This window comes from Arvicanthis niloticus, chromosome 2, assembly GCF_011762505.2.
Source record: "Arvicanthis niloticus isolate mArvNil1 chromosome 2, mArvNil1.pat.X, whole genome shotgun sequence".
NCBI classification, from domain to species: Eukaryota; Metazoa; Chordata; class Mammalia; order Rodentia; family Muridae; genus Arvicanthis; species Arvicanthis niloticus.
Genome location: NC_047659.1, coordinates 115,743,365 through 115,770,128, shown reverse-complemented (window position 1 = coordinate 115,770,128; position 26,764 = coordinate 115,743,365). Strand labels below are relative to the sequence as shown.

Sequence of the window (26,764 nt, the reverse complement as noted above, 5' to 3'; positions counted from 1 at the left end):
CTGATGTTCTACATAATGAATAAATCACCCCAGGCTCAAGAAATACCATGGAAGAGGGAGTGGAAAATATATGAGGGATGGAAAGATGCCTCAACGGTTAAGACCATTCCTGCTCTTACAGAAAACCAAAGTTCAATTCCCAGCACCCACATGGCAGCTCACAAACATCTGTAATCTCAGTTCTAGGCCAAATACTCATACACAGAAAATCAAAATATGTTTTCATGTGAAGAGGATGGGAAGAGGTTCTCTGAAATGCTGTCTTTGGCCAGGACAAGGCCATTGTATGCATGAGCTCACTGCAGAGATGATTAACTATACAAGGTCAAGTGAACAAAATGTTAACATTCCAGCAGGCAGGAAAAACTAGATTCAGTAGGTTAAAAATGGAAGGGGTAGGGGGAACATGAAGGTGGTAAGGGATGTCCTAGGAGAGGGAAGGAAGAGTTGGGTAGACAGGACCAAGACATATTATATACATGTCCATAATTATCAAAGAATAAATAATGAAGCAAAACAAAGAATAAATCATTTGTTAATAAGTAATCTATCTTGTTTTTTCAGCCATCAACATATTCCATTTTGTTTTAGTTCAGTTTTGCTATTTTAAGAAAGGGTCTTCCTATGTAGCCCAGGTTAGTCTGAACTCACAATTCTCCTGCCTTAGTCTCCTGAGTGCTGGGATTGCAGGTGTACACCATCATACAGCATGTTTTATTTCTTACTGCAGTAGTTTAAAAATCCAGTTCAATGTCAAATAAAAGACATGGTGACAGATAACTTTACATTGTTTATTAGAGTAAAAGAAATTCATCTAATATCTTATCATTATGGCATTAAATAGTTTTATAGCTTTAGCATGTTAAGGGAGTTCTTATATTGAGTTATAACTAAGAATAACTTAAAATTTATTATATTATTTTATTATATTAAATATATTTGTTAAATAAATATAAATATTATACTATATTATCAGATATTGAGATAATTTTATATTTATTCTTCCTTTAATCTGTCAATGAGGCAAATTAATAGTTCTCATTCTGTCCCTGTCTCTTCCCCTCTCCTCCCTCTCGTGTGTGTGTGTGTGTGTCTGTGTGTGTGCACACACGTGCATGTACGTGCATGTGCTTGCATGTGCCAGAGGTTGATGTTAAGTGTCTTCTTCAGTTGTACTCCATCTTACTTTTAAAAACATGGTCTCTGCCATTTTTGCAAGCTTCTGGGGTTCTCTTGTCTCTTCCCCAGTACCAGTTTTGTTTTGGGTATTCTGGGGAAGTTGGGTTTGTTTGGGGTTTTGTTGTTGTTGTTGTTGTTGTTGTTGTTGGGTTTTGTGGTGGTGGTGGTTTTGGTTTGGTTTGGTTTTTTGATTTTTTGTTTGATTTCTTTGTGTGTACTCTTAACTGTCCTGAAACTTACTCTGTAGACCAGGCTGGTCTCAAAAAAAAAAAAAAAAAAAATTAAAAATAAAATAAAAATGAAAAAGAAAGAAAGGGCCAGGCAGTGGTGGCACACACCTTTAATCCCAGCACTTGGGAGACAGAGACAAGTGGGTTTCTGAGTTCGAGGCCAGCCTGGTCTACAGAGTTCGTTCCAGGACAGCCAGGGCTATACAGAGAAACCCTGTCTCAGAAAACTGAAAAGAAAAAAAAAAAAGAAAAAAGGAAGGAAGGAAGGAATAAAAAAGCCAGGTAGTGGTATGGCATGAACCCCTACGCAGCATCTTATGTGAGGGCTGGATCTGTGAACACGGGGCTTCACGTTTGCATGGCAAGCATCTTGCTCACTGAGCCTTCTCTCCAGCCCTAATTGACCCATTTTCTAGTCTGCCCAGATTCTGGAGTCAATTTGTCTTGATTATGATGTACGGCAGTGTGTTTGTAGCATGTACGTGTGGGTATACATGTATATGAGTATATGTATGTGAGCACACCGTCACTGTCCTCAGCCACACCAGAAGAGGGAATCGTATCCCATTACAGAAGGATGTGAGCCACCATGTGGTTACTGGGAATTGAACTGCATGTGTGTGCAGGCAGAGAGTGCCTGTGCACATGCAGAAACCAGAGGGCATTTAGTGTGCTTCTACCATTCCTCACACTGCTCCTTAGAGGTAGGGCCCCTGATGAAGCTGGAGCTCAGCTAGGCCCAGGGACCTTCGTGTCTCTTGTGTCTTCGGAGCCAGGGCCACAGGTGTACGTGAGACCATGTCCAGGTTTTATGTGAGTGCTGAGATCCAAACACCACTCCTCATATCTGTGTCTCAAGTACTCTAAACTGCTGGAACATCTGTCCTCGTCCTTATTTGTCTTCTGCTTCAGTAGATTCATATGCACTGACAGATCCCAAGCACTACTGTGCCACAGGCTAGCTGCTCCATTTTCCTCTAGGTCCACACCCCTTCTCCCTTGTGATGTGGCCACTCTGAGTAGTTCCTTCAAGGGACTTCCCCAGCAGAATAATTACATTTCTTCTGGTTCTAGTGGTTTTGGATTTGTTTGTTTGTTTGTTTGTTTGTTTTGGTTAGATTTTTTGTGTTTTCTATAGAAAATTTGGGATGGCACTATTAAAAATATATAAAGCCAGGCATGTTGGTGTACACAGCACTCAGGAGGAAAGGGCAGGTGAATTCAAGGCCAGCCTTGTCTACATAGTGAGTTCAAGGGAAGTCAGGGCCTACAGTGAGATAGATGATATCTCAAAAAAGAAAACTGCAGACAAAAAAAAAAGTTTCCATCGGCAACATGTAAGTATAAAGCTGCCATGGCTCCATCAGGAAGGCAATATTTTGTAATTATGCCGTGGCTTTTTTATTCATAGTGATGTCTTTTGGCCTTGAAGTATACTGACCTGGAAATAGAAGATTGTCTACTATTAAGATAGCAATTCTAGGGAGTCTGGAGAGACTGCTTAGCAGTTAAGAGCACTGACTGCCCTTCTAGAGGTCCTGAGTTCAATTCCCAGGAACCACATGGTGGCTCACAACCATCTGTAATGGGATCTGATGCCCTCTTCTGGTGTGTCTGAAGTCAGTGATAGTGTACTCACATACATTAAAAAAAAAAAAAAAAAAAAAAAAAAAAAAGAGCAATTCTCTGTTTCTGGAAGAGATCATGAGTGGCAAATCTCTTCCCCCCTTCCCCCCCCCCAGTACTATTACTTTAAATCTTTATACACGTTCATATTTTTGCTTTATTTTTTCATCAATATGACCATCTTAAACTTTGTACTAAAGACTTCTGTCTATATGCATGTATTCTGGGTACCAATCGGTGAGTTTCCTCTCATCTTACGTGATTTTAATACATCCTCCATTTTATGTCTTTTTCTTCTCTTGTCCTGTTTGTGTGAATGCCCAGGGCTCTTGTTCTGAACACTCACTGCCAGCCTGTAGTACTGTTCTGGGAGACGGTGGAACCTTTGAGACGTCTGGCTTCACTAGCAGAAGTGGGATGCCCTAGAGGTTCTGCTGCCTTTGGTTCTGGCCTTAGCTCTCTGCTCCCTGTCCTCCTGAGATGTGAATAAGCCACACTACAAGCTCCCACTTCATGCCCCTTCTGCCATGATGGACATCCGTACCCTCTAGAGCTGTAAGCTCAGATAAATCTCTCTTCTCTTACGTCACTTCTGCCTCATACTTTGTCACAGAGACAAGAGAAGTAACTAGCAGACTTCCCCTTTCCATGTGAAAAGGCACAACACAAGGGCATGACATCAGGCTGTATATCACAAAGGTGAGGTACAGCCTTATGAGATATAAGACAATAGGCTGTGTAAGGTTTTCAAGGAAAAAAAAAAGGACCTGATTGAAATATTTTATTCCTGGGCCCATAGAGGGTGTAGATAGATAGATAAATAGATAGATAGGTAGGTAGATAGATAGATAGATAGATAGATAGATAGATAGATAGATAGATAGATACATACATACATACATACATACATACATAGACAGACAGACAGACAAATGGGTAGATGGGTAGATAGAGATATGAAGGAAGGTAGGTAGCCAGACAGACAGACAGACTGATGTGTTAATATAAGTGATACACACACATACACACACACACACACACACCAGGCAGAACAAGGAACAAGATCTTTGAAGAAAAACATTTGTTCACATTTTCAAGTTTAGAAGAACACCTTAGCAGTGGTGTTTAAGAGCAAACCTGGGCTCAGCCACTTCTGTAAGCCGAACCTTCAGCAAGCCTCCCATTCTGATCCATAAGATGAAAACAATAGCAGGTACCTCAGAGAAAGGTTGGTGTAACTCAATAACATAACCCTGGTAGGTCCAGAGCCTGGTGTGCAGCAAGTTCTCTAAACATGGTCATGTTAATAATGTACCCCAACTGATTGAGTGGGCCAGTTGAGGTTTCACCTCAAGTTTGCTTGACTCTAAAATCAAGGGAGTGGGATCCCTTTTTGGTGCCTGTCAAAGTTTCTAAGTGGTGCAGGTGGTGGTTTTCTTGCTGGGAATTGAGCTGAGGGCCTCAGCATGCTAGGTAAAAGCTCTGCCTCTATGCTACATTTCCCCAGCCCTGCAGTAAAACTGACAAGCCTCTTGAACTTACTTGGCTATGTACTTACAGCAGATAGATGATGTTGAGCCTCCCAAACAGCTTCTGAGTAAATTTTCTAATGAGGCTTTTGATACAGAAGATGTCCTGTGATTCTGTTCTTCGGCAATGCACCACCTCAACCTTCCCTCTGGGAGAAGTGAGAATGGACATTTTTCTCTCCTGTCCCGAGAGACAGGGGGGGGGAGGGAGAGAGAGAGAAAGAGAGAGAGAGAGAGAGAGAGAGAGAGAGAGAGAGAGATCGAGATCTATTATTAAACTCAGATGACAGGCTAGCTCAATTACAATTACAACACTGGACAGTTACTTAATATCATGTGCTCAGGGGCACTCAAGGAGCCACATTTTCTCAGGTGGTTGGCTATAACAACTGTCATTGCAAACCTGCTAAAATGCTGCTCTCCTAGAAAATGAACGGAGAACTAGCCTGTCTGGAACTTTCTACAACTATTTTAAAACAGCTTTAGATGTTGAAAGCGACTATTGAGTGGTTTAACCCACAGTGGCAGCAATACAGTCATGTTACAAGGAAAACATCTGGACACAGCAAGGCAACACAAAACCTGTGCAAACTCAAGCCAAACCAAATCCCATACCTGGCAGTGGAGAAATTAGCCATTTTTAGCTGCTGGAAAGCATGAGTTAGTATAGCATTCTGGTACGTTGACCAGGCTCCAGTAGAAGACCACATATTCAAGAAGATATGGGCAACACAAATTAGTCTTCAAAGGTTAAAATACAAAAAGATGCAAAGTTGGGTTGAAAGACCCCAAAAGGGGACCCTCACCCAAGTTCAGACCTGCACGAACCCAAAGACACACGAGAAACCATCTTGATGCAATTGCAGAGGAGGTTTAATGACGAGGGCCCTTGGGCCGGAACATATCTCACGCAGGAGATAGAGGTTCCGACCCGAAACTCAGGACACTTGGGATATTTATGGGTAGGGGTTGGGGTGAAGAGCTCCAAACTCCGGAGACCCTTCCTCAAGTCTTAGGACATTTCGGCCACCCAAAAATCACAAGAAACCATACCTGGATGCAATCAGCAGAGGTTTATTAGGGGAGGAGCCGGCGGTCAAAAACGACAAGCTCTTTAGCTCCAAGAGCAGGGTTTTTGGCCTAGAGTGGTGGGTTAAAGGGTCTTTTATAGCATGGGGTGGGGGGGAGGAAGGCATTTTCGCTCGCTTACACATGATTGGTTGTTTTACAAATTTTGAACATAGCACTGGGAAGACCAAGGGAGGGGTAACCAAGAACAGTGGAACATTTCAGAGAATCTAGCCCAAATGATCTAGAGTCATGTGAGATCACTCTGCACACTCATTCTTCTCAAAAATGTGGTTTTCACCATGCTATTGTATCCTATCCTGCCATTTCAGATTACTATCTTTACTTTTTCCGGGGAAAATTTGGCACGGTTACATATGATTGGTTGCACTTTCGAGCGGGTACACATGATTGGATATTTCAAACATCAGCAACTTGCAGAACTGGCAGAACTTTCAGAACCTCGGACCTTCCAGAAAGTGAGGGAGAGAGAAGGAAACACCAGATAGCCCATTACTCACTTGGGCTTGTTTGGACTTGTCTGGGCACGCCCTTGCATGCCTTTATTTTTGGTCACCCTGCCCCTGCAGGGACTTAATATTTTATTATGACTAAATTTAAAATTGTTGGTGGTCTTTGCTGACCATGAATTTTTTGTTATTGTTTCAACGCTGCTTTCAAATTTTATTTTCACAGGGTGAATATGGAATGCCATAATCTGTTGGGAGCCGACTTTAGTAGAAAGCGGCTAGATCAACTTTGCAGCCATCTGGAACCATATACCCTGATGAAAGACTTGGTTGTCAAAAGCCTATAATAGCTGAAGCACACTCTGATAAATATATTGTTTATCCCACATAGCTTGTTTTGCTGTTTAGTGACCGCAGCTGTATGGTGCACGTGGTAAAGTGTTTTCACCTGTGTTCTCCTGCTTGTGTATATAAATACCTCAGAATTCCCTTCAATGGAGAGACTTGATAAAAGAGACTTGATAAAATAAGAGAGACTTGGTATGAGACTTGAGACTTGAGAAAAGAGACTTGATTACACCCTGTCCTGTCTCCATTCTTCGAGTCGCTTGCCCCACACTCTCTCTCTCTCTTGACCAGAGCACTTAGTCCCAAAAGCATTGAGGCAAAAGCGTTGAGACAGAGTCTCAATAGTAATCTGGGGAAAACTGGTGGAGCAACGATGATTAAAATGCAAAACTCTCAAAGAAGTAATTTTAAAATTGCTTTTAAAAAAGATGAGTCTTGATGGGCAAGGCTCAAGGGGAGAAGGATGAACAGGTGGTCCCCTGAGGATTTTAACCACTTGACACTCTGTAGATTATGGAAACAGCAGATACAGACTATCTTGCCTTTGTCCTAAATCTCAGACTGTACAAAGGTGAACTGTAACAGTTGCTTTTAACTGATAATGTGTCAGTGTAAATTCACCAATGCTGACAGTGAACCATCATGGGGGGAGGGGGGTGTAGTAGAAAGCCCTTTGAGGATGGGGAAAGAGGGAGTAGGAGAAGCTCACCTTCCCAATTTTGCTGTCAATCCCCAATTTTTACTTTAAAAATTATCTTAACTATATGCTCACTCTATTTTTGAATGTACGTCAGATACTATACATACTAACATCTAGCGAGCATTTTACATTGACAGATTTTTCTCTTTAATCTTAAGGAAGCAGGTATTTCTATCTTATAGCCAAAAAACAATAACAGAATTGGAATAATGAAAACAAATTTACAGACCAAAAAATGATCAGTTTATGTAGGTGTTTTACTACTGAATAATTTTAACTTTTCTCTAACATCTTGTTTCAAAATATACCTCTTTTTATTTAAAAAAAAAAAAAAAAATCCACGTTTCAAGATCATTAACTTGGCCCAATTCCGAAAAAGCCCGAGAAGGGGCGGGGACAAAGACTACAAATCCCAGCATGCATCGCTGCCCCGACAGCTATTTGCAGGGCTGTTGTTTCCTCGGAGCTCCTCGCTTCTCCCCCGAGTTTCCACATCGGAGATGGGTTCCTACGCCCCTCGAAGGTGGCACTGCCTACAGCTGCACGCATCATTGAGCTAGACCTGGGTGAGTCCTAGCCACCCAAGCCCCAAGTCCCTGCGGCGCAGCCCGCGCTACCCACCTCACTCTCACCTCCCGCAAGCGGCGCTGCTCCACAGAGGACGCCCGCGCGGTTGCTACGGAAACGACGCAGCGTTTCCCCTGATTTGTGAGGCGGTCAAAGGTCGTCCTTTCAAGTTCTGTTTCCGGTTCCGGTTCCGGAATCTAGTTTGTTGTGGGCTGGCTCTTCGCTGCGGGCTGTTTCTTGAAGTCAGTTACTGAAGTCCGGCTGTGGGCCAGGGTCCCTCGTTTTCCGCCGCTGCAATCATGGCGGCCTCCACAGCAGCCGGGAAACAGCGGATTCCTAAAGTGGCCAAGGTAGGTGACGTCGAGGAGCCCCAATACAATATCTCGGATGTCGGGCACCAGAGATTCAGAGCAGCGATCTCTGCGCCTTGGTCCAAGAAGACAGGTGGTCGGTGAGGTGGCACGGAGTCTTGTCACTCCGAAGTGCTCCTCTCGCGTCTGCCCAGCCTTCTTTCCAGGGTTGCAAAGCATCGGTTCGGTTCGGTAACTCTTTGCTTTGCTAGTCTCTGGGAATCCCTACTTTTACTCCGGGCGAGAGTGCTCCACTAAAACTGGAGAAAGGGCAAAATGGCAACCTTAATAGATGTAGCCAAGTACAGTAGACTATGCCATGGACAAGAACAGAAGGGTGCCAATATACTTGAGGGTAAACTTTGTGAAAGAAGCTAAAACACTTAAAGGCTGCGTGAAAGTTGGACAGTGGAGGGAATGAGAGAGGATAGCCTCTGTGCAATGGCATAATTTAGACAGTAAATTATTACATTTCCAGCTGTGGCTGATACATCATCAATGCTTAATAATTACCAAGTCTTGCACTTAGCCATTACATACAATCTTTTGCACTTAGCCATTACATACAATCTTTCTCTGGAAGTATGGTTTGGCCTTTTTGTATTGAGTCAAGGTCTTTCTATCTTTTTTTTTTCTTTTCTTTTCTTTTTTTGTTTTTTTTTCGAGACAGGGTTTCTCTGTGTAGTCCTGGCTGTCCTGATACTCACTCTGTAGACCATGCTGGCCTTGAACTCAGAAATCTGCCTGCCTCTGCCTCCCAAGTGCTGGGATTAAAGTGTGCGCCACCACCGCCCGGCTTGAGTCAAGTTCTTATTTCTACATGTGATTATTGTAAAAGTCTAATTCGGTAGCTTCCCCCCCCCCCCCATCCTGAGTCATAAAAGCCAGAGTATGAGCCGGGCAGTGGTGCTTTTAATCCCAGCACTTGGGAGGCAGAGGCAGGCGAATTTCTGAGTTCGAGGCCAGCCTGGTCTGCAGAGTGAGTTCCAGAACAGCCAGGGCTACACAGAGAAACCCTGTCTCAAAAAAACAACAACAAAAACAAAACAAAAAGCCAGAGTATGTATGCTGGCTAAGTTTTTGACAGCTTGACACAAGCTGAAGTCATCTAGGAAGAGGCATTAGGACTAAGAAAATTCGCCCGTAAGATTGCTTGTAGGCAAGTATGTGAGGCATTTTCTTGATTACTGATTGATGTGGAGGGCCTACCCTACTTGGGCAGTGCCACACCTGGGCCGGTGGTCCAGAGTAGTTCATGAAAGCAGACTGAGCATAGCTTGTATATCAGTCATGCCTCCAGGTTCCTGCCCTGACTTCCTTTCATTATGGACTCTTATCCAGTTGTGTTAAACTAGTGAATCAACTCTTCCCTCTGCAGGTTTCTCTTGTTGGTGATGTTCTATCACAGCAGTAAAAAAGCAAATTAGAACCATATGCTTGCACTTAGGGTCCATCTATCTTGAACATGTTTGACTTGTAGCTACTATGTTGGCACTGTAGCTTCATGCTCTCTAAAAGCTTACAGACTAATAATGGGGACTTAGTAAAAAAGGTTCAGTTGGCCTAAAATGTCATGGAAGATCAACTTGTCTACTAGAGGGGTTAAAATAAGTAGAGGAGTTCTCTCAACAGGTTATAAAGAGGAAGCAGTGTGATTAACCCCCTGCCCCCGATTCTGTCTCATGGAGAATTGAAGATGTCATTCAAAGATGGCATCTTGGACTCATTCTTAGGAATTTTGTGTCCTGGAAAATATACAAGGGTTTTAAAATTTTGTGTGGGTCTGGGCAGTAGTGCCACACACCTTTAATCCCAGCACTTGGGAGGCCAAGGCAGGTGGATTTCTGAGTTCGAGGCCAACCTGGTCTACAGAGTGAGTTCCAGGACAGCCAGGGCTACACAGAGAAACCCTGTCTCGAAAAACCAAAATAATAATAATAATAATAATAATAATAATAATAATAATAATAATTGTGTGGAGATCACGACCCAAAATAGCAATGTCTCTTTGTCTTCAAAGGTGAAAAACAAAGCGCCTGCAGAGGTACAGATAACTGCTGAGCAGCTTCTAAGAGAAGCTAAAGAAAGAGAACTCGAGCTCCTCCCGCCTCCACCTCAGCAGAAGATCACAGACGAAGAAGAATTAGAGGATTACAAACTACGGAAAAGGAAGGTGAGTCTGTTAGAATGCACAGGGCACATCTGTCCAAGTTGTCACCCACAGTAGGAGCGATGGCCTGGGAGAGAACTCCGAGAGCCTGTGTGAGTGGACCTCAGGCAAATATTTTGGATTATTTAATGCACTAATGTTGTGGAAGTTATATGTAAAATTCTATAAATTACTGAGCACTTGAAGGTAATGTTAAAAGTTGTTTTAACATTCTTGTTCTTAATAGGAATGAGAGTAGAATATGTTAAAGTACTCGTTGTTAATTGTTAAGGGGAATGGCAAAACCTTACAACAGATACGCCTACTTTTTTTTGTCTCCATAAACTCTAGAGAAACACCTGTCATCGTTACCCTTCTGGAGGAAGGTTCTTGTTCCTCAGCATCTAGGATATAATTTCTCTTAGAAAGAATAAAATGAGTAATGTATATTACAAGGGAAAGGAAAGTCATTTTCTCTTTAATAAGCTCTCCCTCTCCCCTTTTGCCTTTCAGACTTTTGAAGATAACATAAGAAAAAATAGAACTGTGATTAGCAACTGGATAAAATATGCACAATGGGAGGAAAGTCTAAAGGAGATTCAAAGGTAAAATTGCCATGACTATAGTATCTGTATACAAAGAATGTGTGAACGAGCACGTGAAAATCTAGGAAAAGTGAAACATGGAACTGTACTGTGTTAGTAATTTCCAGCTTCTGGTCCATGGGGCCCTCTGAGGCACTGGGAAGGACAGTTGTGGGGTGTCTCAGGAGGTTGTACACATTGGTCTTGCAGCTGGTACTCCTGTCGCTGAAGAACAGTGTTTTATCTGTTTTCTGTGTTAATTGGATATTGTTTCAAAATAATTGTTTCAAAACTAGAAGTGTTCTCCTGAAATCTGTTGTCTGGATAAAATCGTGGGTGGCCTTCACTTCCTGTTGACCAACCAGCCTTTCTGCACTGTCCCCCATCCTCGTGCTCCACTGTGACCATGTCCTTGCCAGTCCCTGACCACACCATTGCTCCTTACTGTGCCATTTGTTTGCGCTCTGCCTTGACCCCTTGAAGGTGCCCTTCTCCACCAACCTTGACTTCAGAACAAACTATAACTATCTCTTCCATTCTCGGTTCTGGACTGAACATTGCCGTTTCTCTCTCTGCTTCCTGTCCAGACCTTGACTATACTGCTCATGTGCTCATGACGTTATAAAATAATTGCATGCTGTCTCTCTTTAAGACTGTATGGTAACTTGAGAACAGCTTTGCTCTTCCTCTTTCTATGACCAGACGTTAGCCCATGTTAGATGCCTAACAACGTAGGAGGGCATTGCAGCTAGCGTGAGGTGGCTGCTGCATGTCCTATAGGTGCTGCCTTTGATGCTCTTCATATCTTATTTGTTAAGGGCTCGATCCATATACGAGCGTGCTTTAGATGTCGACTACCGGACTATTCCACTCTGGCTGAAATATGCAGAAATGGAAATGAAGAACCGCCAGATCAACCATGCCCGAAATATCTGGGACCGTGCCGTAACAACTCTGCCACGAGTCGACCAGTTCTGGTAAGCTGCTAATTGCACAAAACAGTCTTTATGAACTAGCAAAGTACCACTTGCTTGTGTATTGGTTTTATTTGCAGTTATAATAATTGTATAGGTTGAATATTACATTCTATTTTTTAAGCATATACTATTATTTAATGTCACATAATCTGTGAGTCATAATTCTAATGTTCCACGACTATGTAATCAAACTTTAATGTTTAGTACAATTTTTTACTCATGAGAAACTTCTTTTTTGTTTGTTGTTTTTCGAGACAGGGTTTCTCTGTTTAGCCCTGGCTGTCCTGGAACTCACTCTGTAGACCAGGCTGGCCTCAAACTCAGAAATTTGCCTGCCTCTGCCTCCCCAGTGCTGGGTTAAAGGAGTGCAGCACCATTGCCTAGCCATAAGAAATTTCTTAATGAAGCCTTCCTCTCCCATGATTAATTCTTTTTCAGGTTTACATTTTAATAAGAAAACATTTGCTTAAACATCTTGGAAAGATAAAACTTAAAATCAGCCAGGCAGTGGTGGCACACACCTTTAGTCCCAGGACTGGGATACAGAGGCAGATGAATATCTGAGTTCAAGGCCTGCCTGGTCTACAGAGTTCCAGGTTAGCTAAGGCTACACAGAGAAACCCTGTCTTCTTCTTCTTTTTTGTTTGTTTGTTTGTTTGTTTTGTTTTGTTTTGTTTGTTTGTTTTGTTTTTGTTTTGTTCTGTTTGTTTGGTTTGGTTTGGTTTTTTGAGACAGGGTTTCTCTGTGTAGCTGTTCTGGAACTCACTTGGTAGACCAGGCTGGCCTCGAACTCAGAAATCCGCCTGCCTCTGCCTCCCAAGTGCTGGGATTGAAGGTGTGTGCCACCACCGCCCAGCAGAAACCCTGTCTTCAAAACAAAATCTTAAAATCTTTACATTTAACAAAGCATTAGAAATGTCAAAGGTTTATTTTTTTCCCTGAGCCATTTTGATAACAGCAAGCATCTTTGGATGATTCTGTGTCAGGTACAAGTACACATACATGGAGGAGATGTTGAACAATCCTCCTGGTGCTCGGCAGGTGTTTGAACGCTGGATGGAATGGCAGCCTGAGGAGCAGGCCTGGCACTCCTATATCAACTTCGAGCTGAGATACAAAGAGGTGGAGAAGGCCCGCACCATTTATGAACGCTATATCCTTTGAACGAGGTATTAGTAGTACATGGCTGTCATGGGTGTCAACCTCCCGAAAAGATGTCCCAGTAAAAACATGTAGCTATTAACATGATGTTGGAGGCCAGGAAGGCAAGTTTCATTGCTTTCACACTTTTCTGTAGGGTTAGAAATTGGTCAAATGAAAATGTGTAGACTGGGTCATTTGAGTCTCTTCAGTGATCTTGTGGGTTGGTTTTTTGGTTTTGCACAAACTACTAGCTGCTAGAAGCAGAGGTCTGTGCTGCTCGTTGGCGATGCTTGTGGAGGTCATCCAGAGGTTCACTGCTTCCTCGCTGGGACTCCAGCCAGCAAGCGACTCCAGAGTCATCTAATTCCTTGAGTCTTTTTGTCTTCTCTACACAAGAAAAGTTAAAACTAAACATGGTGAAGTCTAAGTTTATATCCATGGATAGAGCACGTGCCTGCTCATTTTGAGGCCCTGAGTTTAGACTTCTGCTCTCTAGAAAACAGGCCAATGTTAACAAGTAGAAGGCAGTGTTAGTGAAAACACTGTTAGGAATGGACCTGTGATGCTCACCACCCAGAGGAGCCTGATTTGCAAATTGCCACACTTGTTAAAATTTATTTGGAGTCCTCAGAATAATAATTGCTATGCTTTATTTAGCATCCACTTGTTGACATGCATAGAACAGTGAACATTTTGTGTCACTCGGCATACAGTTAATTCCTAGCTGAAGTCCATTTCAGCAGTATATAGTGATGCCTGAGTGTGAAGGTAGGAGCAACCCATACTGTGTTCACAAGGCTCTCTCTCCCTCTCTGAAGCCAGGGGAATAGGGTTCTGACACCTATAGAGGGACAGCCTGAAGCTAGCTGCTTGATTCTCTGAACCACAAACACATGACATAGTTGACAGAGTGCTTGGGTACACAATCACGAAGGCCTGTGTTTGGATCCGTAGCACACATGTAAAAAGCTGCACCCAGCATATATCTGTAATCCCAGTACTGGGGAGGTGGGAACAGGAGGATCACTAGGGCTGTTAGGCTAGCCAGTCCAGTTGAATAAGTAAGCTCCTGTTCAGTGAGAGGCCCTGTGTCAAAAAGTAAGGTGGAGAGCAAGTAAACAAGATGCCTGATGTCAGCCTCACACCCATCCACAAATGTGCATGTGTGTGTACACACACACAAGAAAATAGGATGTGCTGGTTTTAGAATTTAACACTATGGTCAGTGGGAGATGTGTGCACATTCCTCTTCAGATCAGTGGTTTGGCATTCAGTGACTGAGAGTTCTTCCCATCTTTCCAGGACTGCTGTAAGCAGTGAGAACCTTACTGTTTAACATTAAGATCTTCCGTTGTCTCTACTCAGTCAATAGTGGCTTACCGCAGGCTTGAGGAGCGCTTGGTTTGTAGCTGATGAGACCCCAAGCACTTAATATTGTCAGTACTTGTGGACCCCCTGCAGTGCAGGAACTACCCCCCATTCTACAAGTGAGGAAACTGATTAAGCAACTGGACCAGGGTCTCAGGTGGTGACAAAGGGTATTTGGCCCAGGAAACCAGCCTTGGAACTGATGTTCTTAACATCCTTGCTACTCTGGAATGCATTTTCAGTGTGGAAGTGATTGCTTCTTCATGGAAGGCTGATATGCTCTGCTAATAAAATGGCAAGTGAAGACGTTGTGTTTTGTCTTTAGCTTTAGGTAGCAGCATTCCTTTTGTGGCAGTTTGCTCTTGATTGTGGGTAGACTGCTGTAATGAGCATTTAATGGAATAGGTGCGTTTTACTGGCCAGCTCTTTTGGCCAGAAAGCTCTTAAGTTTCTTTTTTTTTTGGTGGGGCTTTGGGGTTTCGAGACAGGGTTTTTCTGTGTAGCCCTGGCTGTCCTGGAACTCACTCTGTAGACCAGGCTGGCCTCCAACTTAGAAATCTGCCTGCCTCTGCCTCCCCAGTGCTGGTATTAAAGGCGTGCGCCATCACTGCCAGGCAGCTCTAACTTTCATAAACATTTCTTCATTTAATAAAGCAGTGATGGTGACTTTGATACTACCTTTCCCTCTCCACACATGAAAAAACTGAGACAATCGACTTGTTGAAGATCACATGGTTTGTAAGCGGGTTGAGGTTTTCTTTGGCTTCAGACTTTGTCCCACTGCTATAATACAGATTGAGTGCTGAAGGGAGATCACTGAGTAAGGCGAGCCTGGCCTCACAGGCCGTGGGTTAGTTGCTAGCCTCCTTTGTGTGTGTTCATCCCCCAGTTGTATTTTGAATTGTTGAAGTTTGGGAGGTTTGGGGTTTGTTGTTGGGGCATTGAACCTTTGGTATATGCTGTGCATGCACACTGCCACTGAGCCAGCCTCAGCCTCTGTCACTGGCTTAGCTGCGTTGTCCTGCCTGCTCTTTCCTTCACTCCCCTGCCCGCACTTGTGCTCGTGCATCCTGCTGTGAAGAACTGGATCAAGTATGCTCGGTTTGAAGAGAAGCATGCTTATTTTGCTCATGCTCGGAAAGTCTACGAGAGAGCGGTTGAGTTTTTTGGGGATGAGCATATGGACGAACACCTGTATGTGGCCTTTGCTAAATTTGAGGAAAACCAGAAAGAAGTAAGTCACGATGAGTTCATCTCTGTCTTGTTTCATTTGCATATCTATAGAGAAAATGTTTTCTAGATACAAAAACATAATATGGAACAGAATGCATGTATTGCTGAGTGAGCTCTGCATTGGAGCTGAGTGGTCATGTATGATAACTGTCTTAGTTTCATTCTGCTTTGTGTGAAAATTATGCCTTTAAATATGAATATCTGGAGTTAGGTGTCTTGGCATATGCCTCCAATTCCAACTCTCAGAAAATTGAGGATTGACTCGGGCTGAGGTAATAGAAGCATAGCTTTGAAGGCAGCACAGTACGCAGACCTTATCTCGGAAACACAAAAGTGCATTGTAGCCTAGTGAGAGTCATTGGGTCTCCTGATTCAGGGGTTTTCTAGATAATGAGCTGGGGCAGCAAAGAACCAATGCCCTCAAGCAAAGGAAACAATGTCGAATGGAAACATAGATCACCCCACAAATCAGCCATTTCCTGTCTTCCACAGTATACTCAGAAAAGAACAGAATTGGACAGGTCAGATTCTCTCTAGGAGGCACAGATTAGAGGGTTTTAAGTGGCACAGTGGCTGGACAGTGTTTCCGTGAGCTTCTGGCTAATTGATGAAAGTGCCTTGGAGCAGGGTAGGGGCATAGCAAGAGTGGAGCCCGGGGAGGGCTGAGGGGGAAGCTCACTGGGAGAGCACTTGGGAGCACGGGTCGAGTTCTGGGTGTGATCATCTGCTCTGCCTACCGAGGAGGCAGGTTTAGATAAAAGCAGGGAATCCAATGAGGTTTTTAAAATGTTCTCCGTTAGAAAAGGACGTGGATCAGCAGCAGGGTAGAGGAGAAAAGGCAGTAGTGAAGAGATAGATTGACACTTGTTCAAAGAGTCAGTGAAGGAGAAGAGAACAGGGGAGGAACCAAAGCAGACTTATGGGGCTTTGGGTGTAAGCAGGCATGCCGTGGAGGCGTTGCCTACCAGCCTGGGAAAGGACCCAAGATGGAGAAGTTTTATGAGAGAAATATGGAAACTTTAATGTAGAACTATTAAATATAGAACTGTGATATTAAATATGAATCCTTTCTGATCGAGGCCTCAACATTTAATTTGTAAGTAATAAGTTGCAGTTATTCTCAAGGTGTGACTAAAATGAGATTATGTTTTAGATGATAATCTTCCTACCTGCTTTTAGTTTGAAAGGGTACGGGTTATCTACAGATATGCCCTGGATAGGATTCCAAAACAAGAAGCCCAAGAACTCTTTAAAAACTATACCATCTTTGAGAAGAAGTTTGGTGACCGGAGGGGTATAGAAGATATCATCGTGAGCAAGCGGAGATTCCAGTATGAAGAAGAAGTGAAGGTGGGTGTTGCTGTAGATGGCTTGTGGTGTTAGAGTTCTCTGGGCCGGCGCACAGAACAGCAAGTGGGGCTACTGAGTATTCTGTTGATGGTACCTCCAACAGACTTGGCAGCGATTTCAGGCAAATTAGAGTAAATGTGGCTGGTAGAGAGGAGAGCAAGCCATACTGGGATTTACCATGCCATTTCTAGGTGCAAAGACCTTTAACTGATAGCAAGCTAAAGAAGTGTGGATCCTAGGACTTGGAGATAGAGGCAGAAAAGTTGTTAGTTCAAGGCCAGCCTAGGTTTCATGTCAAGTCCGTGCCTGAAAAGAAGTATGGCATCTGTTTGAGTTCATTTTTGGAAAAGGATGGGAGGGTTAGAGATGGTTCCAAACACTTGCTCTACATGAGCAAGAGATCTGCAACAGACAATGTGTTCTTATCTCTGTAATATAGCATTTTGATTTCAGTCGAAGAAAGCAGGAATTTTCTCTCACTGTTTTGTGTATCTCTTGCTTATTCAGATTGTAATAGCTCTTAGCAAAGGATGTGTTAAGTAAAGTAGTAGGTCAGTAAGATTGTTCAGAGAAAATTACTGTTATTTGAAAAATGGGTTTCCTGATTTAGAGTCTGATAATATACCCATTGTAATTTCATTATCAACATAATGGTATACAGCCATATGTGTAAAAAATATATATGTATACAAGTTGAAAGCTATGTACAAGCTATGTAGCTCAAGCCTATATCGTCCCAGGACTGGGGAGGCCAAGGCAAGATAATTATCATGAGTTCAAGGCTAGTGTAGCATATCTCAGACCATGTCTCAGAAACAATGGAACAATTGTCATTATCAAGCAGTTGTGTTACGTGTTGGCAGCAGAGGAAATCTCTGCTTCAAGGTCCATAGCCAGTGACTTTTTATGTTCCTTTTTTATAATCTCGGGGACGATGTTTTAAAATGAGATAGCAGGTAAAAATCTACAGGGAAAAACTGCTAAAATATAGCAAGTTTGGTGTCTCTTTACAATTCTGACAGCCTGTGGAGTTTAGCTCTTGATTCTGTTTTTATTGATGAGGCTGGGTTTTTTTTCTAGGCTAATCCACACAATTATGATGCATGGTTTGATTATTTACGCTTGGTGGAAAGTGATGCAGAAGCTGACACTGTTCGGGAAGTCTATGAGAGAGCCATTGCCAATGTGCCACCCATCCAGGAGAAGAGGCACTGGAAGCGCTACATCTACCTCTGGATTAACTATGCACTCTATGAAGAGCTGGAGGCCAAGGTGAGAAGGCGAATGTGGGGCAGCCTTTCTTACCCCAATATCGTGGCCTTGCCTGCTCTGTGTAGTAACTGATAGCTACAATCTTGGAGACAAACAGTTTTAAATTTTATTAGGGCTCTGTCCACCAATTTACATCATTCAAACTATGCCTGTTAAGACATGGTAGTATTTTGCTTTAAAACCTTGAGGAGGGGGCATTGAAGTTCAACAGTGGCGAGCATGTTCAAGGAATACTGTGGGGCTTTGATCCCTTATGAACCTTGTGATAGATGAGTGTGTGAAGATGGTAACCGGTGGGCAGCAGAACAACAGGGGCATGGTGATCATCCGAGGAAACAGCATCACCATGTTAGAAGCCTTGGGAAGAGTCTAACCAGTGTTGAGCAGTGTGTCCACATCCCTCCCCAAAGGCCTGTTTGATTGTGATGTAGAATTATGTACATCTTCATCTGAAACTTTTTGCTAAATAAAAGTTAGTCAAGTGGGTCTTTTGTGATACTCAAAACAACAACAACAACAAAAAAAAAAAAACCCAAACAAAACAAAACAAACAAAAAAAAAACCCGAAACCTTGAGGCGCAGTGAGATGGATAGCATGGGCCAGTGAAGCAGCTCAGTTACACACAGCTTCCTAATGTGTCTTATGGCAAATAAAGATCATGGCAAGTTTGTATATTTTTCCTCTTGGTAAAAATCAAGTGGCATTTTCAGAAGTAGCTACTAGGTAAAGACTCCTCTGTTCATCTAAGACTATATAACATCTTTCTGCTGTCAGGCTAAGGCATTTCTACATTGGTGCATTCGAACTTTGATGGCCACTTTGTTATTCTTTGAAAAAGGTTGATGATCAAAAGTAGTTGTTATTTTTGATCATAAATGAAATCAATATTTAAAAAAAACATCTTGAGACATGGAGGTCTGTTTTTACTACAGGCATGAAGTTAATTGATTAAAATAAGTATTCGTGTTAATTATTTATCTATTTATCATCTTAATACAGGATCCTGAGAGGACAAGACAGGTATATCAAGCATCTTTGGAACTAATTCCTCACAAAAAGGTACACTTGTTGGATCAAAATCCTGTTTTATTACAATTATATGTCTCAGTTGAATTTTCAAGTAAGTGGCACCATGAAAATATTAAACAAGAGATACAGTCTTTGCCAGAGGAAACACCCTACTGTCTGGGTCATAGAACAATCTGTTTAATGACAAGTCAATAATGCAGATACCAGTGTAGAAATCCAGAGACGTGTGGGTAATTCAGAGAGAGAGATTGGAAGGAAGAAGACAGAACATACATAGAGATTCCAAGTGGGTCTTTTCATAACAGAGAGCATGCTTGTGTGGTTGAACACATGGCTTCCTTGCAGATGTTAAAATGTCACTTCTACCTCATTTCCCAAAATGGAAAACAAAAAGCCCTGCTTTGGAAGTGCTGACTGAGTTGAATTCTTAGAAATGGGATGTTTACTAACTTAGAAGCAGCCCATGAAACATTCAAAGCAGAGGCTGCCATGCTATGATGTATGTAGTAGTACAGTATCTGTCTAGGTCATCATATGTGTGCATATATAGATTTTTATTATATTTTTATTTATGGGAGGAAGGATGTGCTTGTGCCATAGAAGACAGCTTTGGGTTGGTTCTGTCCACCATGTGGATCCTGGAGATTAAACACAAGGGTCATGCTTGACAGCTGGTGCCATCATTCCCTGAGCCATTTCACCAGCCTCTTGGTATATTTTTAATTGTTGATAAATGCCATCTTTGCTTAAAACAAACAAAATGCATCCCTCCTCATCCTGAAATTTTACCAGTAGCCTTTGGTTAACTTAAATTTTAAATGCACCTTTTAAATCAGATCTTTTTGTGCTTGTGTTTTGTAGTTCACATTTGCCAAAATGTGGTTATATTACGCACAGTTTGAAATAAGACAGAAAAATCTGCCATTTGCCAGAAGAGCTCTGGTAAGTAAAGAAAGGATTGGCATGTTTCATTACGTTTTATGAGGCAGTTAAGATCTTCATGCTTACAGTTTTATGGTTCCTACTGAAAAGAAGCCACAAAGCAGGGTGGAGTGGCATACAGCTTATTAAGGCCAGCCTTGCCTGGACTATATGTAGCAAGACTTTGTCTCAGAAAACAAAAGAATAATAATATAGAAGGGCAGAGAGCAAAAGAAATGTATCTGATAGATAGATAGATAGATAGATAGATAGATAGATAGATAGATAGATAGATAGGGACACATTAGAAAACTCAGAGACCATGCTGTGCTTTGAGAATAAGTGACTACTGAGTGCTCATTCTCAATGGGACATAAATATAGTCCCTTCTACCATCCCTTTGATGCCCAGGGGCCATTGAAGAAGAAGAGGTAGAAGAAAGTAAGAACAGGTTGGTAGGGAGGAGTGTTGGGGAGTGTCTTCTGGACATGGCAAGACTGTGAACTCAAATTCACAGCCGTATCTGTGGCCTGCAGGAGATCGAGCATCCTGCAGGAATTGGACAGGGCTCATGAGACTCCACCTCCAGCAGGGGCAGTTACAGCTGATGACTGCTGAGGAGGAAGCAGTCATTTTCTTCAGGGGTGTAGCTGTGATGGGCTGCCCTTGCTCGTGCAGGCAAAACTACATATACTCAGTGTGACACGAAGGTGGGCAGTACATCTTACAGGAGAGCACAAGAGGGGAATTGGCGGTGAATATGATCAAAGTATATTGTATGCGTGTATGAAATTGTTAGGAGATAAAGCAAAGACAGCACGTAGGCCTGGTGCTGGTGGTAGCCCAGGCCTTCAATCTCTGTGCTCGAGAGACACATGCAGTTGAATCTCTGTAGCCAGCCTGGTCTACAGAATAAGTTCTTAGACAACCAGAGCTACACAGAGAAACCCTATCTTGAAAAAACAAAAACAAAAAAAAAAAACAAAGCCAAAAAAATCCGGGAAATGTCTATAGCTACCAGTTACTAGATCTGCCCCCAGACTGGTAGTCTGGAATTAGTAGTCTGAATGCACCTTTCTCATCACTTGTCATAAAATGTCTCAGGATAAATTACTGTGTATACATACAATTTTCCTGCAGATAAATGGTTTGCTTCCTGTGAGTTGTAGTAAGTCGGGCTTGATTACCTTTTATTTAAAGGTTTGTATGATTGACATCTATATTTTTTTAGTGGGTCTGGGGAGGTATAAAATCCAGTAGCTGTGTAATTCTGCAGTTTTGCCTGAAGCTGACAAAGCCCAAGTGAGCACAGGCCCCCAGTGTCAGCGAATAGACTATGATAGCACAGCAACAAAAAGCCTGCCATACTGACTCCAGCTTCTGGGACAGATTCATAAGGACTATGTTTGAACTGTGAATATAACAGTGCTCTTGGCCCTTTTATTCTCCAGGGAACTTCCATAGGCAAATGTCCAAAGAACAAGTTATTCAAAGGTTACATAGAACTGGAACTACAGCTTCGAGAATTTGACAGATGCAGAAAGCTTTATGAAAAGTTTTTGGAATTTGGACCTGAAAATTGTACATCATGGATTAAGTTTGCAGAATTAGAGACAATCCTTGGTGATATTGAGAGAGCTCGGGCAATATATGAATTAGCCATCAGCCAGCCACGCTTGGATATGCCAGAGGTGAGATCCCAAGTTGAAAATATTTTAGATACTTCTCAAGTATTCCCCCTCAGCTAACCATCTAAACAAAGTATAAAAGTGATCCAACTATTACAATATTATAGTCTTTTCCACTCTGATTAGGATTCTGCTGTTTATTGAATAAGAAAGTGAACAGGGGAGTGTCAGTAGCAATCCCCACACAGCTAACAGGGAAGGAAGGGTAAAGGGGAAGAAGATGGACAAGCCTGGCTAAGGAACCAGCTGTAGGCCCCACATCTGGAACAAAGGAAATGGGGGTGGGGAGACTACATATCTCTCCCCTTAGGCAGAAATATGCCTGAAATGTGATCTTCCTAGGTTCTACTGCTGCAGCTGCCAACCTGGCCTGCCTTCAGTAGTTAAGCCACAGGAAGCACTGAGTCACTGCTAAGACTGAAGTCTCACAGAAGCCATAGGACTGACTGCCCTAGACTCCAGTCAGTCTTGTACTAACATGACCCTGCATCAGGGCAGAGCTTGCTACACTGCTGACTTTACCTGTGGCTCAGTTTCTTTACTAGACTGCCAGCTCCCTCATCCTTTCCCTTTTTTGTCCTTTTGACTGTGGTGAGCAGTTACGTTAATGTTTTTTAACTCAGGGCTGGAGAAATAGATGGCTTAGCTTCTCTTCCAGAGATCCTGAGTTCAATTCTCAACAACCACATGGTGGCTCACAAACATCTATAATGTGATATGATGCCCTCTTCTGGCATGCCGGTGTATATGCAGATAGAGCACTCGTATACATAAAATAAATAAATCTTTAATGTTTCTTCTAACTTAAGTAACAAGAAATTGGTATTGGGGTAAGAACACACAGTTGCCAGTCTGGCCTGTTTTCTCCCTAAAAGTTAACTGCATGAGCAGCATCATGAAAGGAGGTGGAATTTTTGATAAGTTTTGGTTGTGTTAAACATTTAAAAAGAAAATGTAAACCTGAACCCAAAGCCTTTTTTCTATCTAAAATTCTAGTTACATTTTGGCAAGCTTCTAAATGCTTATTATTACCATCCACATTGCAGTCTAATTGTTGAGTGAAAGTCTTTGTTCCTGGATATAGGTCAGAATGGCTGAACTGTAGGGGCATGTGGCTTTCTTAGTGCTAAGATTGACCCCTTATTTTCTTTAGGTACTTTGGAAATCATATATTGATTTTGAGATTGAGCAGGAAGAAACTGAGAGAACAAGAAACCTTTACCGACAGTTGCTTCAGCGAACACAGCACGTCAAGGTACCCTGTATTTTTTTAATAATCTCTTCGTATTTGTACAGAAGTTTTGATGTTTGTAGACAAACTATTTCAAATAACTTTCTTGTTCTTAGACTCTGCTGTTCTCAGAGGACTTAAGAATACTAAGCTTATACCTACCAGATCATTGTTTATGCTGTACATGAGTCTCTTGGGCATTAGATTTATAGAAGTTAAATTTTTTTCCAGAATTTGAAAACTATGTCACGCCGGGCAGTGGTGGCACACGCCTTTAATCCCAGCACTTGGGAGGCAGAGGCAGGCAGATTTCTGAGTTTGAGGCCAGCCTGGTCTACAGAGTGAGTTCCAGGACAGCCAGGGCTACACAGAGAAACCCTGTCTCGAAAAACAAAAAAACAAACAAACAAACAAAAGAAAACTATGTCACATACCTAAAAGTAGAAGACTGCTTCCATCCTGACACTTGAAGCGTTTGTTCAGTGTATCAATCTGTGGTACATTATCAGTGGATACATCATGAGCTGGAGAAACTACCTTTCTTTTTGTCTTTTTTTTTTTTTTCCCAGAGCTGAGGACCGAACCCAGGGCTTTGTGCTTGCTAGGCAAGCGCTCTACCACTGAGCTAAATCCCCAACCCCAGAACTACCTCTCTAAGCACTATATTTCTATCTTCTGGGTGACATGGTTAATTTCTTTTTTTTTTTTTTTTTTAAGGTATGGATTAGTTTTGCTCAGTTTGAGTTATCTTCTGGGAAAGAAGAAGGAAGTGTGGCTAAATGCAGACAGATTTATGAAGAAGCTAACAAGACCATGAGAAACTGTGAGGAAAAAGAAGAGAGGCTTATGTTGCTGGAATCCTGGCGAAATTTTGAAGATGAATTTGGAACAGCATCAGACAAGGAGAGAGTAGACAAACTCATGCCAGAAAAGGTCAAGAAGAGAAGAAAGGTCCAGGCCGACGATGGGGTAAGGGCTTAGTACTGGGGTTAGTTCCTCCCATGTCAGAGGAGGAGAAACGCATCTGACTTTGAAATCTGTGCTTTGAAGCACTATTTGAACACTCTTAAACAGATGTAGACAACCTGGATAAGGAGCTCCTTGTAGTCTGGATACTAGGAAAACAGCCAGGATTGGAAAATCCTGGGAGGGACAGGGACTGGACAGAGACTTCTGAGTGAAGGTGAGGGTGGGGTGGGGCGGGGTGGGAGAGCTTCATCTTTTAGAGAGGAACTAGTCCTGAGGGTTTGTAGGGTAGAGCAAGTTTGGTGGGAATCATTGAAGACTTTTACACATGACTAGGGTGCTGGTATCTCATACAGGTGGACTTGAGAGACTTAGGTTTAAGATGATCTAGTGGATGTTTTTAAAAACCTGGCGGTGAGGTAGGGGAAGTAGGAGATGAGGAGAGCCTCCATTTTAGGACAGTATTTAGAAGTCATAGCCGTGCTCAGTTGTAACTGAGAAGAGCCAGGAGTCCAAATACTACACAGCTGTGTGGCCTTTGCTACTAAATAGTAAGTAAAAACTCAAATTTAAAAAAACGTGTTTTGCAGGCATGGGTGTAAGTGTACCACATGCGTGCCTGGGGCCCTTGGAGATCAGAAAGTGATGTTAGATCCCCTAGCACAGAAGCTACTGGATAGTTGTGAGCCACCATGCAGGTCCTAGATAGAAACCGAACCTGGGTCCTCTGGAAGAGCAACAAGTGCTCTCAACAGCTGAGCCACCTCTCTAGCTCCTAAAACACAAAGTTTTTTTTTTGTATTGTAAATGTACGACTGCCAGGTTGGTTGCAGTGCTGAATGTCTGCTTGCCTGTGGAGCCACTGCGCTTAGATGTTTAGCTCTCTTCCATGTTGTCCTTCAGTCTCAGTGAGTGAGCTAGTGTGGTGCTGCAGTAGCATCATCTGAGTGGTGGCTTTAGTCCCTCATTCAGGCTGGGCCCTTTGTTCCTTCTACAGCAGGAGCTGATGATGCTTTGTATAGTAACCATAGTTGAACTTGTACTCCAGGCTTCCTAGACACGTTCTTCATTCTGCCTTCTGAATGAAGCATGTTGCAGCCATGAGCCTGCTTGCCTTTTTAAAAATTAATGTGTTTATTTCTGCAGTCTGATGCCGGATGGGTAGAAGTCTATGACTACATCTTTCCAGAGGATGCTGCCAACCAGCCTAACCTCAAGCTTCTGGCGATGGCCAAGCTTTGGAAGAAACAGCAACAGGAAAGAGAAGCTGTGGAACAGGATCCAGATAAGGACATTGATGAGAGTGAAGCCTCATCTTTTTAAATGTTGTAACTGCTTTTTATAAATCCAGTTTAGAGCTTTGACTTCTGGATGTTTTTATATATTTAACCAGTAAGGGGTTGTTTGACATCTTTGAATTATCTTTTAAAATGCTGCTGGATTAACTATGGGTGGGAAACTGCAAGTAAAGGAATATTTTTGGAATGTGCTGATATCAGTCTTGTTCCAACCGCACACCTGTCCCTGCCACCTTTTTTAGCGTCATGTGTGTGCTTCTCAGAATTAAATGGACTTGCACTAATAAAATCTCTAAATATCTGAATTGATTTGTAGTGACTGTATTTTTTTGACCCCAAGTCTTTATTTGTGAGGAACATTTTAGTTTGGCTTTTTTTTCTCAAACTAGTTTAGAAAACAATGGCCTGCAGATGCTGAGGCCGTATTCTAAGTTCAGTTGGGAAATCCTGGGTTTATTATGTTAATGTCTTTGTTAAGTATGAGTCACCATAGCACTACTGCCAGTCCCAAGCTCTGAATTCTGCAGTTATAGCTGCCTAGAGACTATGCATCTCTCAGCATGCCTTAGAATGTGTGAACTCTAACAACTGATGTTTAACAGCTGTCATTAAACAGCAGGAGTCCAGTGACTGTTCTCAGAGATGGCACTGGAAGTAGCACAGTAACTTGTTAGTATGCTGCTCATTGTAAAATAGCATTTGCCTACTCTTGGAGGCACTGTTTTACTTATCCTGCGATTCACATCCAGTTTTTCTTTCTTTCGAGACAGGGTTTCTCTGTGTAGCCCTGGCTGTCCTGGAACTCACTCTGTAGACCAGGCTGGCCTCGAACTCAGAAATCTGCCTGCCTCTGCCTCCCAAGTGCTGGGATTAAAGGCGTGCGCCGCCTTCTTTTGTTCACCACTCAGTGCCTAGAACTGTTTTTTTCAAGACTGGTTTCCACCTATTAAACAACTGATTACTAAATTTAAGTATATCCATCTAAGAGAATAAAAGTTGTTTAATAATATTACTAAATTGGGTCTTAAAATAATTTTGTAAAAGACACAAGAAAACAGTACTACTAGGTAAGCAATAGATCTTTTCAGCCACCAGACCAGCACTAGGCTCAAGCATTAGCCTGAGTCTGCACTGAATACTAAGGGTGCTAGTCAGGAAGAATCTGTCACTGAATGTCCTTTGAGTTAGTACATTCAGGATGGAGGTGAAAGCAGTTCAGAATGCTAGTTCTATAACTAAGCCGTCTTCCTAGAGTGGTTCTCATACTGCTCATACACACAAAGATAAGAATTAGTGACTTTGCTTTGAAGAGTCCACTCATAACAAGCACGGGCAGGTATGACAGAGCTGAAGGAAACATTACTCCTCCATGAGAGAACAAAGAATTCATTCTCTCCAACCTTAATATCTCAAAATAAGACCTTTCTAAAGTAAAAGCTTTTAAATCAAGTGCTATAATACATATATGTTTGTAGTCCCAACTACCA

The 26,764-nt window shown here is 42.4% G+C and overlaps 2 protein-coding genes and 1 pseudogene across 6 annotated transcripts in view; 2 read left to right on the top strand and 1 right to left on the bottom strand.

The window, feature by feature from the left end:
* Positions 1 to 7,865, bottom strand: part of Cfap61 (cilia and flagella associated protein 61) — a 272,260-nt gene extending 264,395 nt beyond the window's left edge. For 3 of the 5 annotated variants that reach the window (XM_076929906.1, XM_076929908.1, XM_076929910.1), the window contains exons 1-2: positions 7,772 to 7,837; positions 4,594 to 4,745 (exon numbers count right to left, since the gene is read on the bottom strand). In XM_076929906.1, the coding sequence (XP_076786021.1) occupies positions 4,594 to 4,736 (143 nt within the window). In that variant the 5' untranslated portion in view covers positions 4,737 to 4,745; positions 7,772 to 7,837. Of the gene's footprint in view, positions 1 to 4,593; positions 4,746 to 7,771 lie in introns of all 5 variants that reach the window. The other 2 variants (XM_076929907.1, XM_076929909.1) reach the window with 2 other exon arrangements.
* A 23-nt stretch (positions 7,866 to 7,888) lies between these two features.
* On the top strand, positions 7,889 to 25,582 carry Crnkl1 (crooked neck pre-mRNA splicing factor 1). Its single transcript, XM_034496245.2, has 14 exons — positions 7,889 to 8,067; positions 10,088 to 10,240; positions 10,730 to 10,821; positions 11,619 to 11,777; positions 12,764 to 12,930; positions 15,344 to 15,522; positions 16,701 to 16,871; positions 17,952 to 18,143; positions 19,144 to 19,203; positions 20,035 to 20,115; positions 21,546 to 21,785; positions 22,936 to 23,037; positions 23,731 to 23,982; positions 25,126 to 25,582. Exons 1-14 carry the CDS (start codon positions 8,017 to 8,019, stop codon positions 25,300 to 25,302), a joined length of 2,076 nt encoding a protein of 691 aa, XP_034352136.1. The 5' UTR covers positions 7,889 to 8,016; the 3' UTR covers positions 25,303 to 25,582.
* LOC117702756 (small nuclear ribonucleoprotein G pseudogene) lies at positions 18,156 to 18,654 on the top strand (annotated as a pseudogene).
* Positions 25,583 to 26,764: the final 1,182 nt, after the last annotated feature.

Excerpts from the sequence above, each read along its gene's own strand:
- Crnkl1 (XM_034496245.2), top strand. The coding sequence starts at position 8,017 with ATGGCGGCCTCCACAGCAGCCGGGAAACAGCGGATTCCTAAAGTGGCC. Across the intron at positions 16,872-17,951 it reads AGTATGAAGAAGAAGTGAAG|GCTAATCCACACAATTATGA; the intron begins GTGGGTGTTGCT and ends TTTTTTTTCTAG. Across the intron at positions 19,204-20,034 it reads AACTAATTCCTCACAAAAAG|TTCACATTTGCCAAAATGTG; the intron begins GTACACTTGTTG and ends TGTGTTTTGTAG.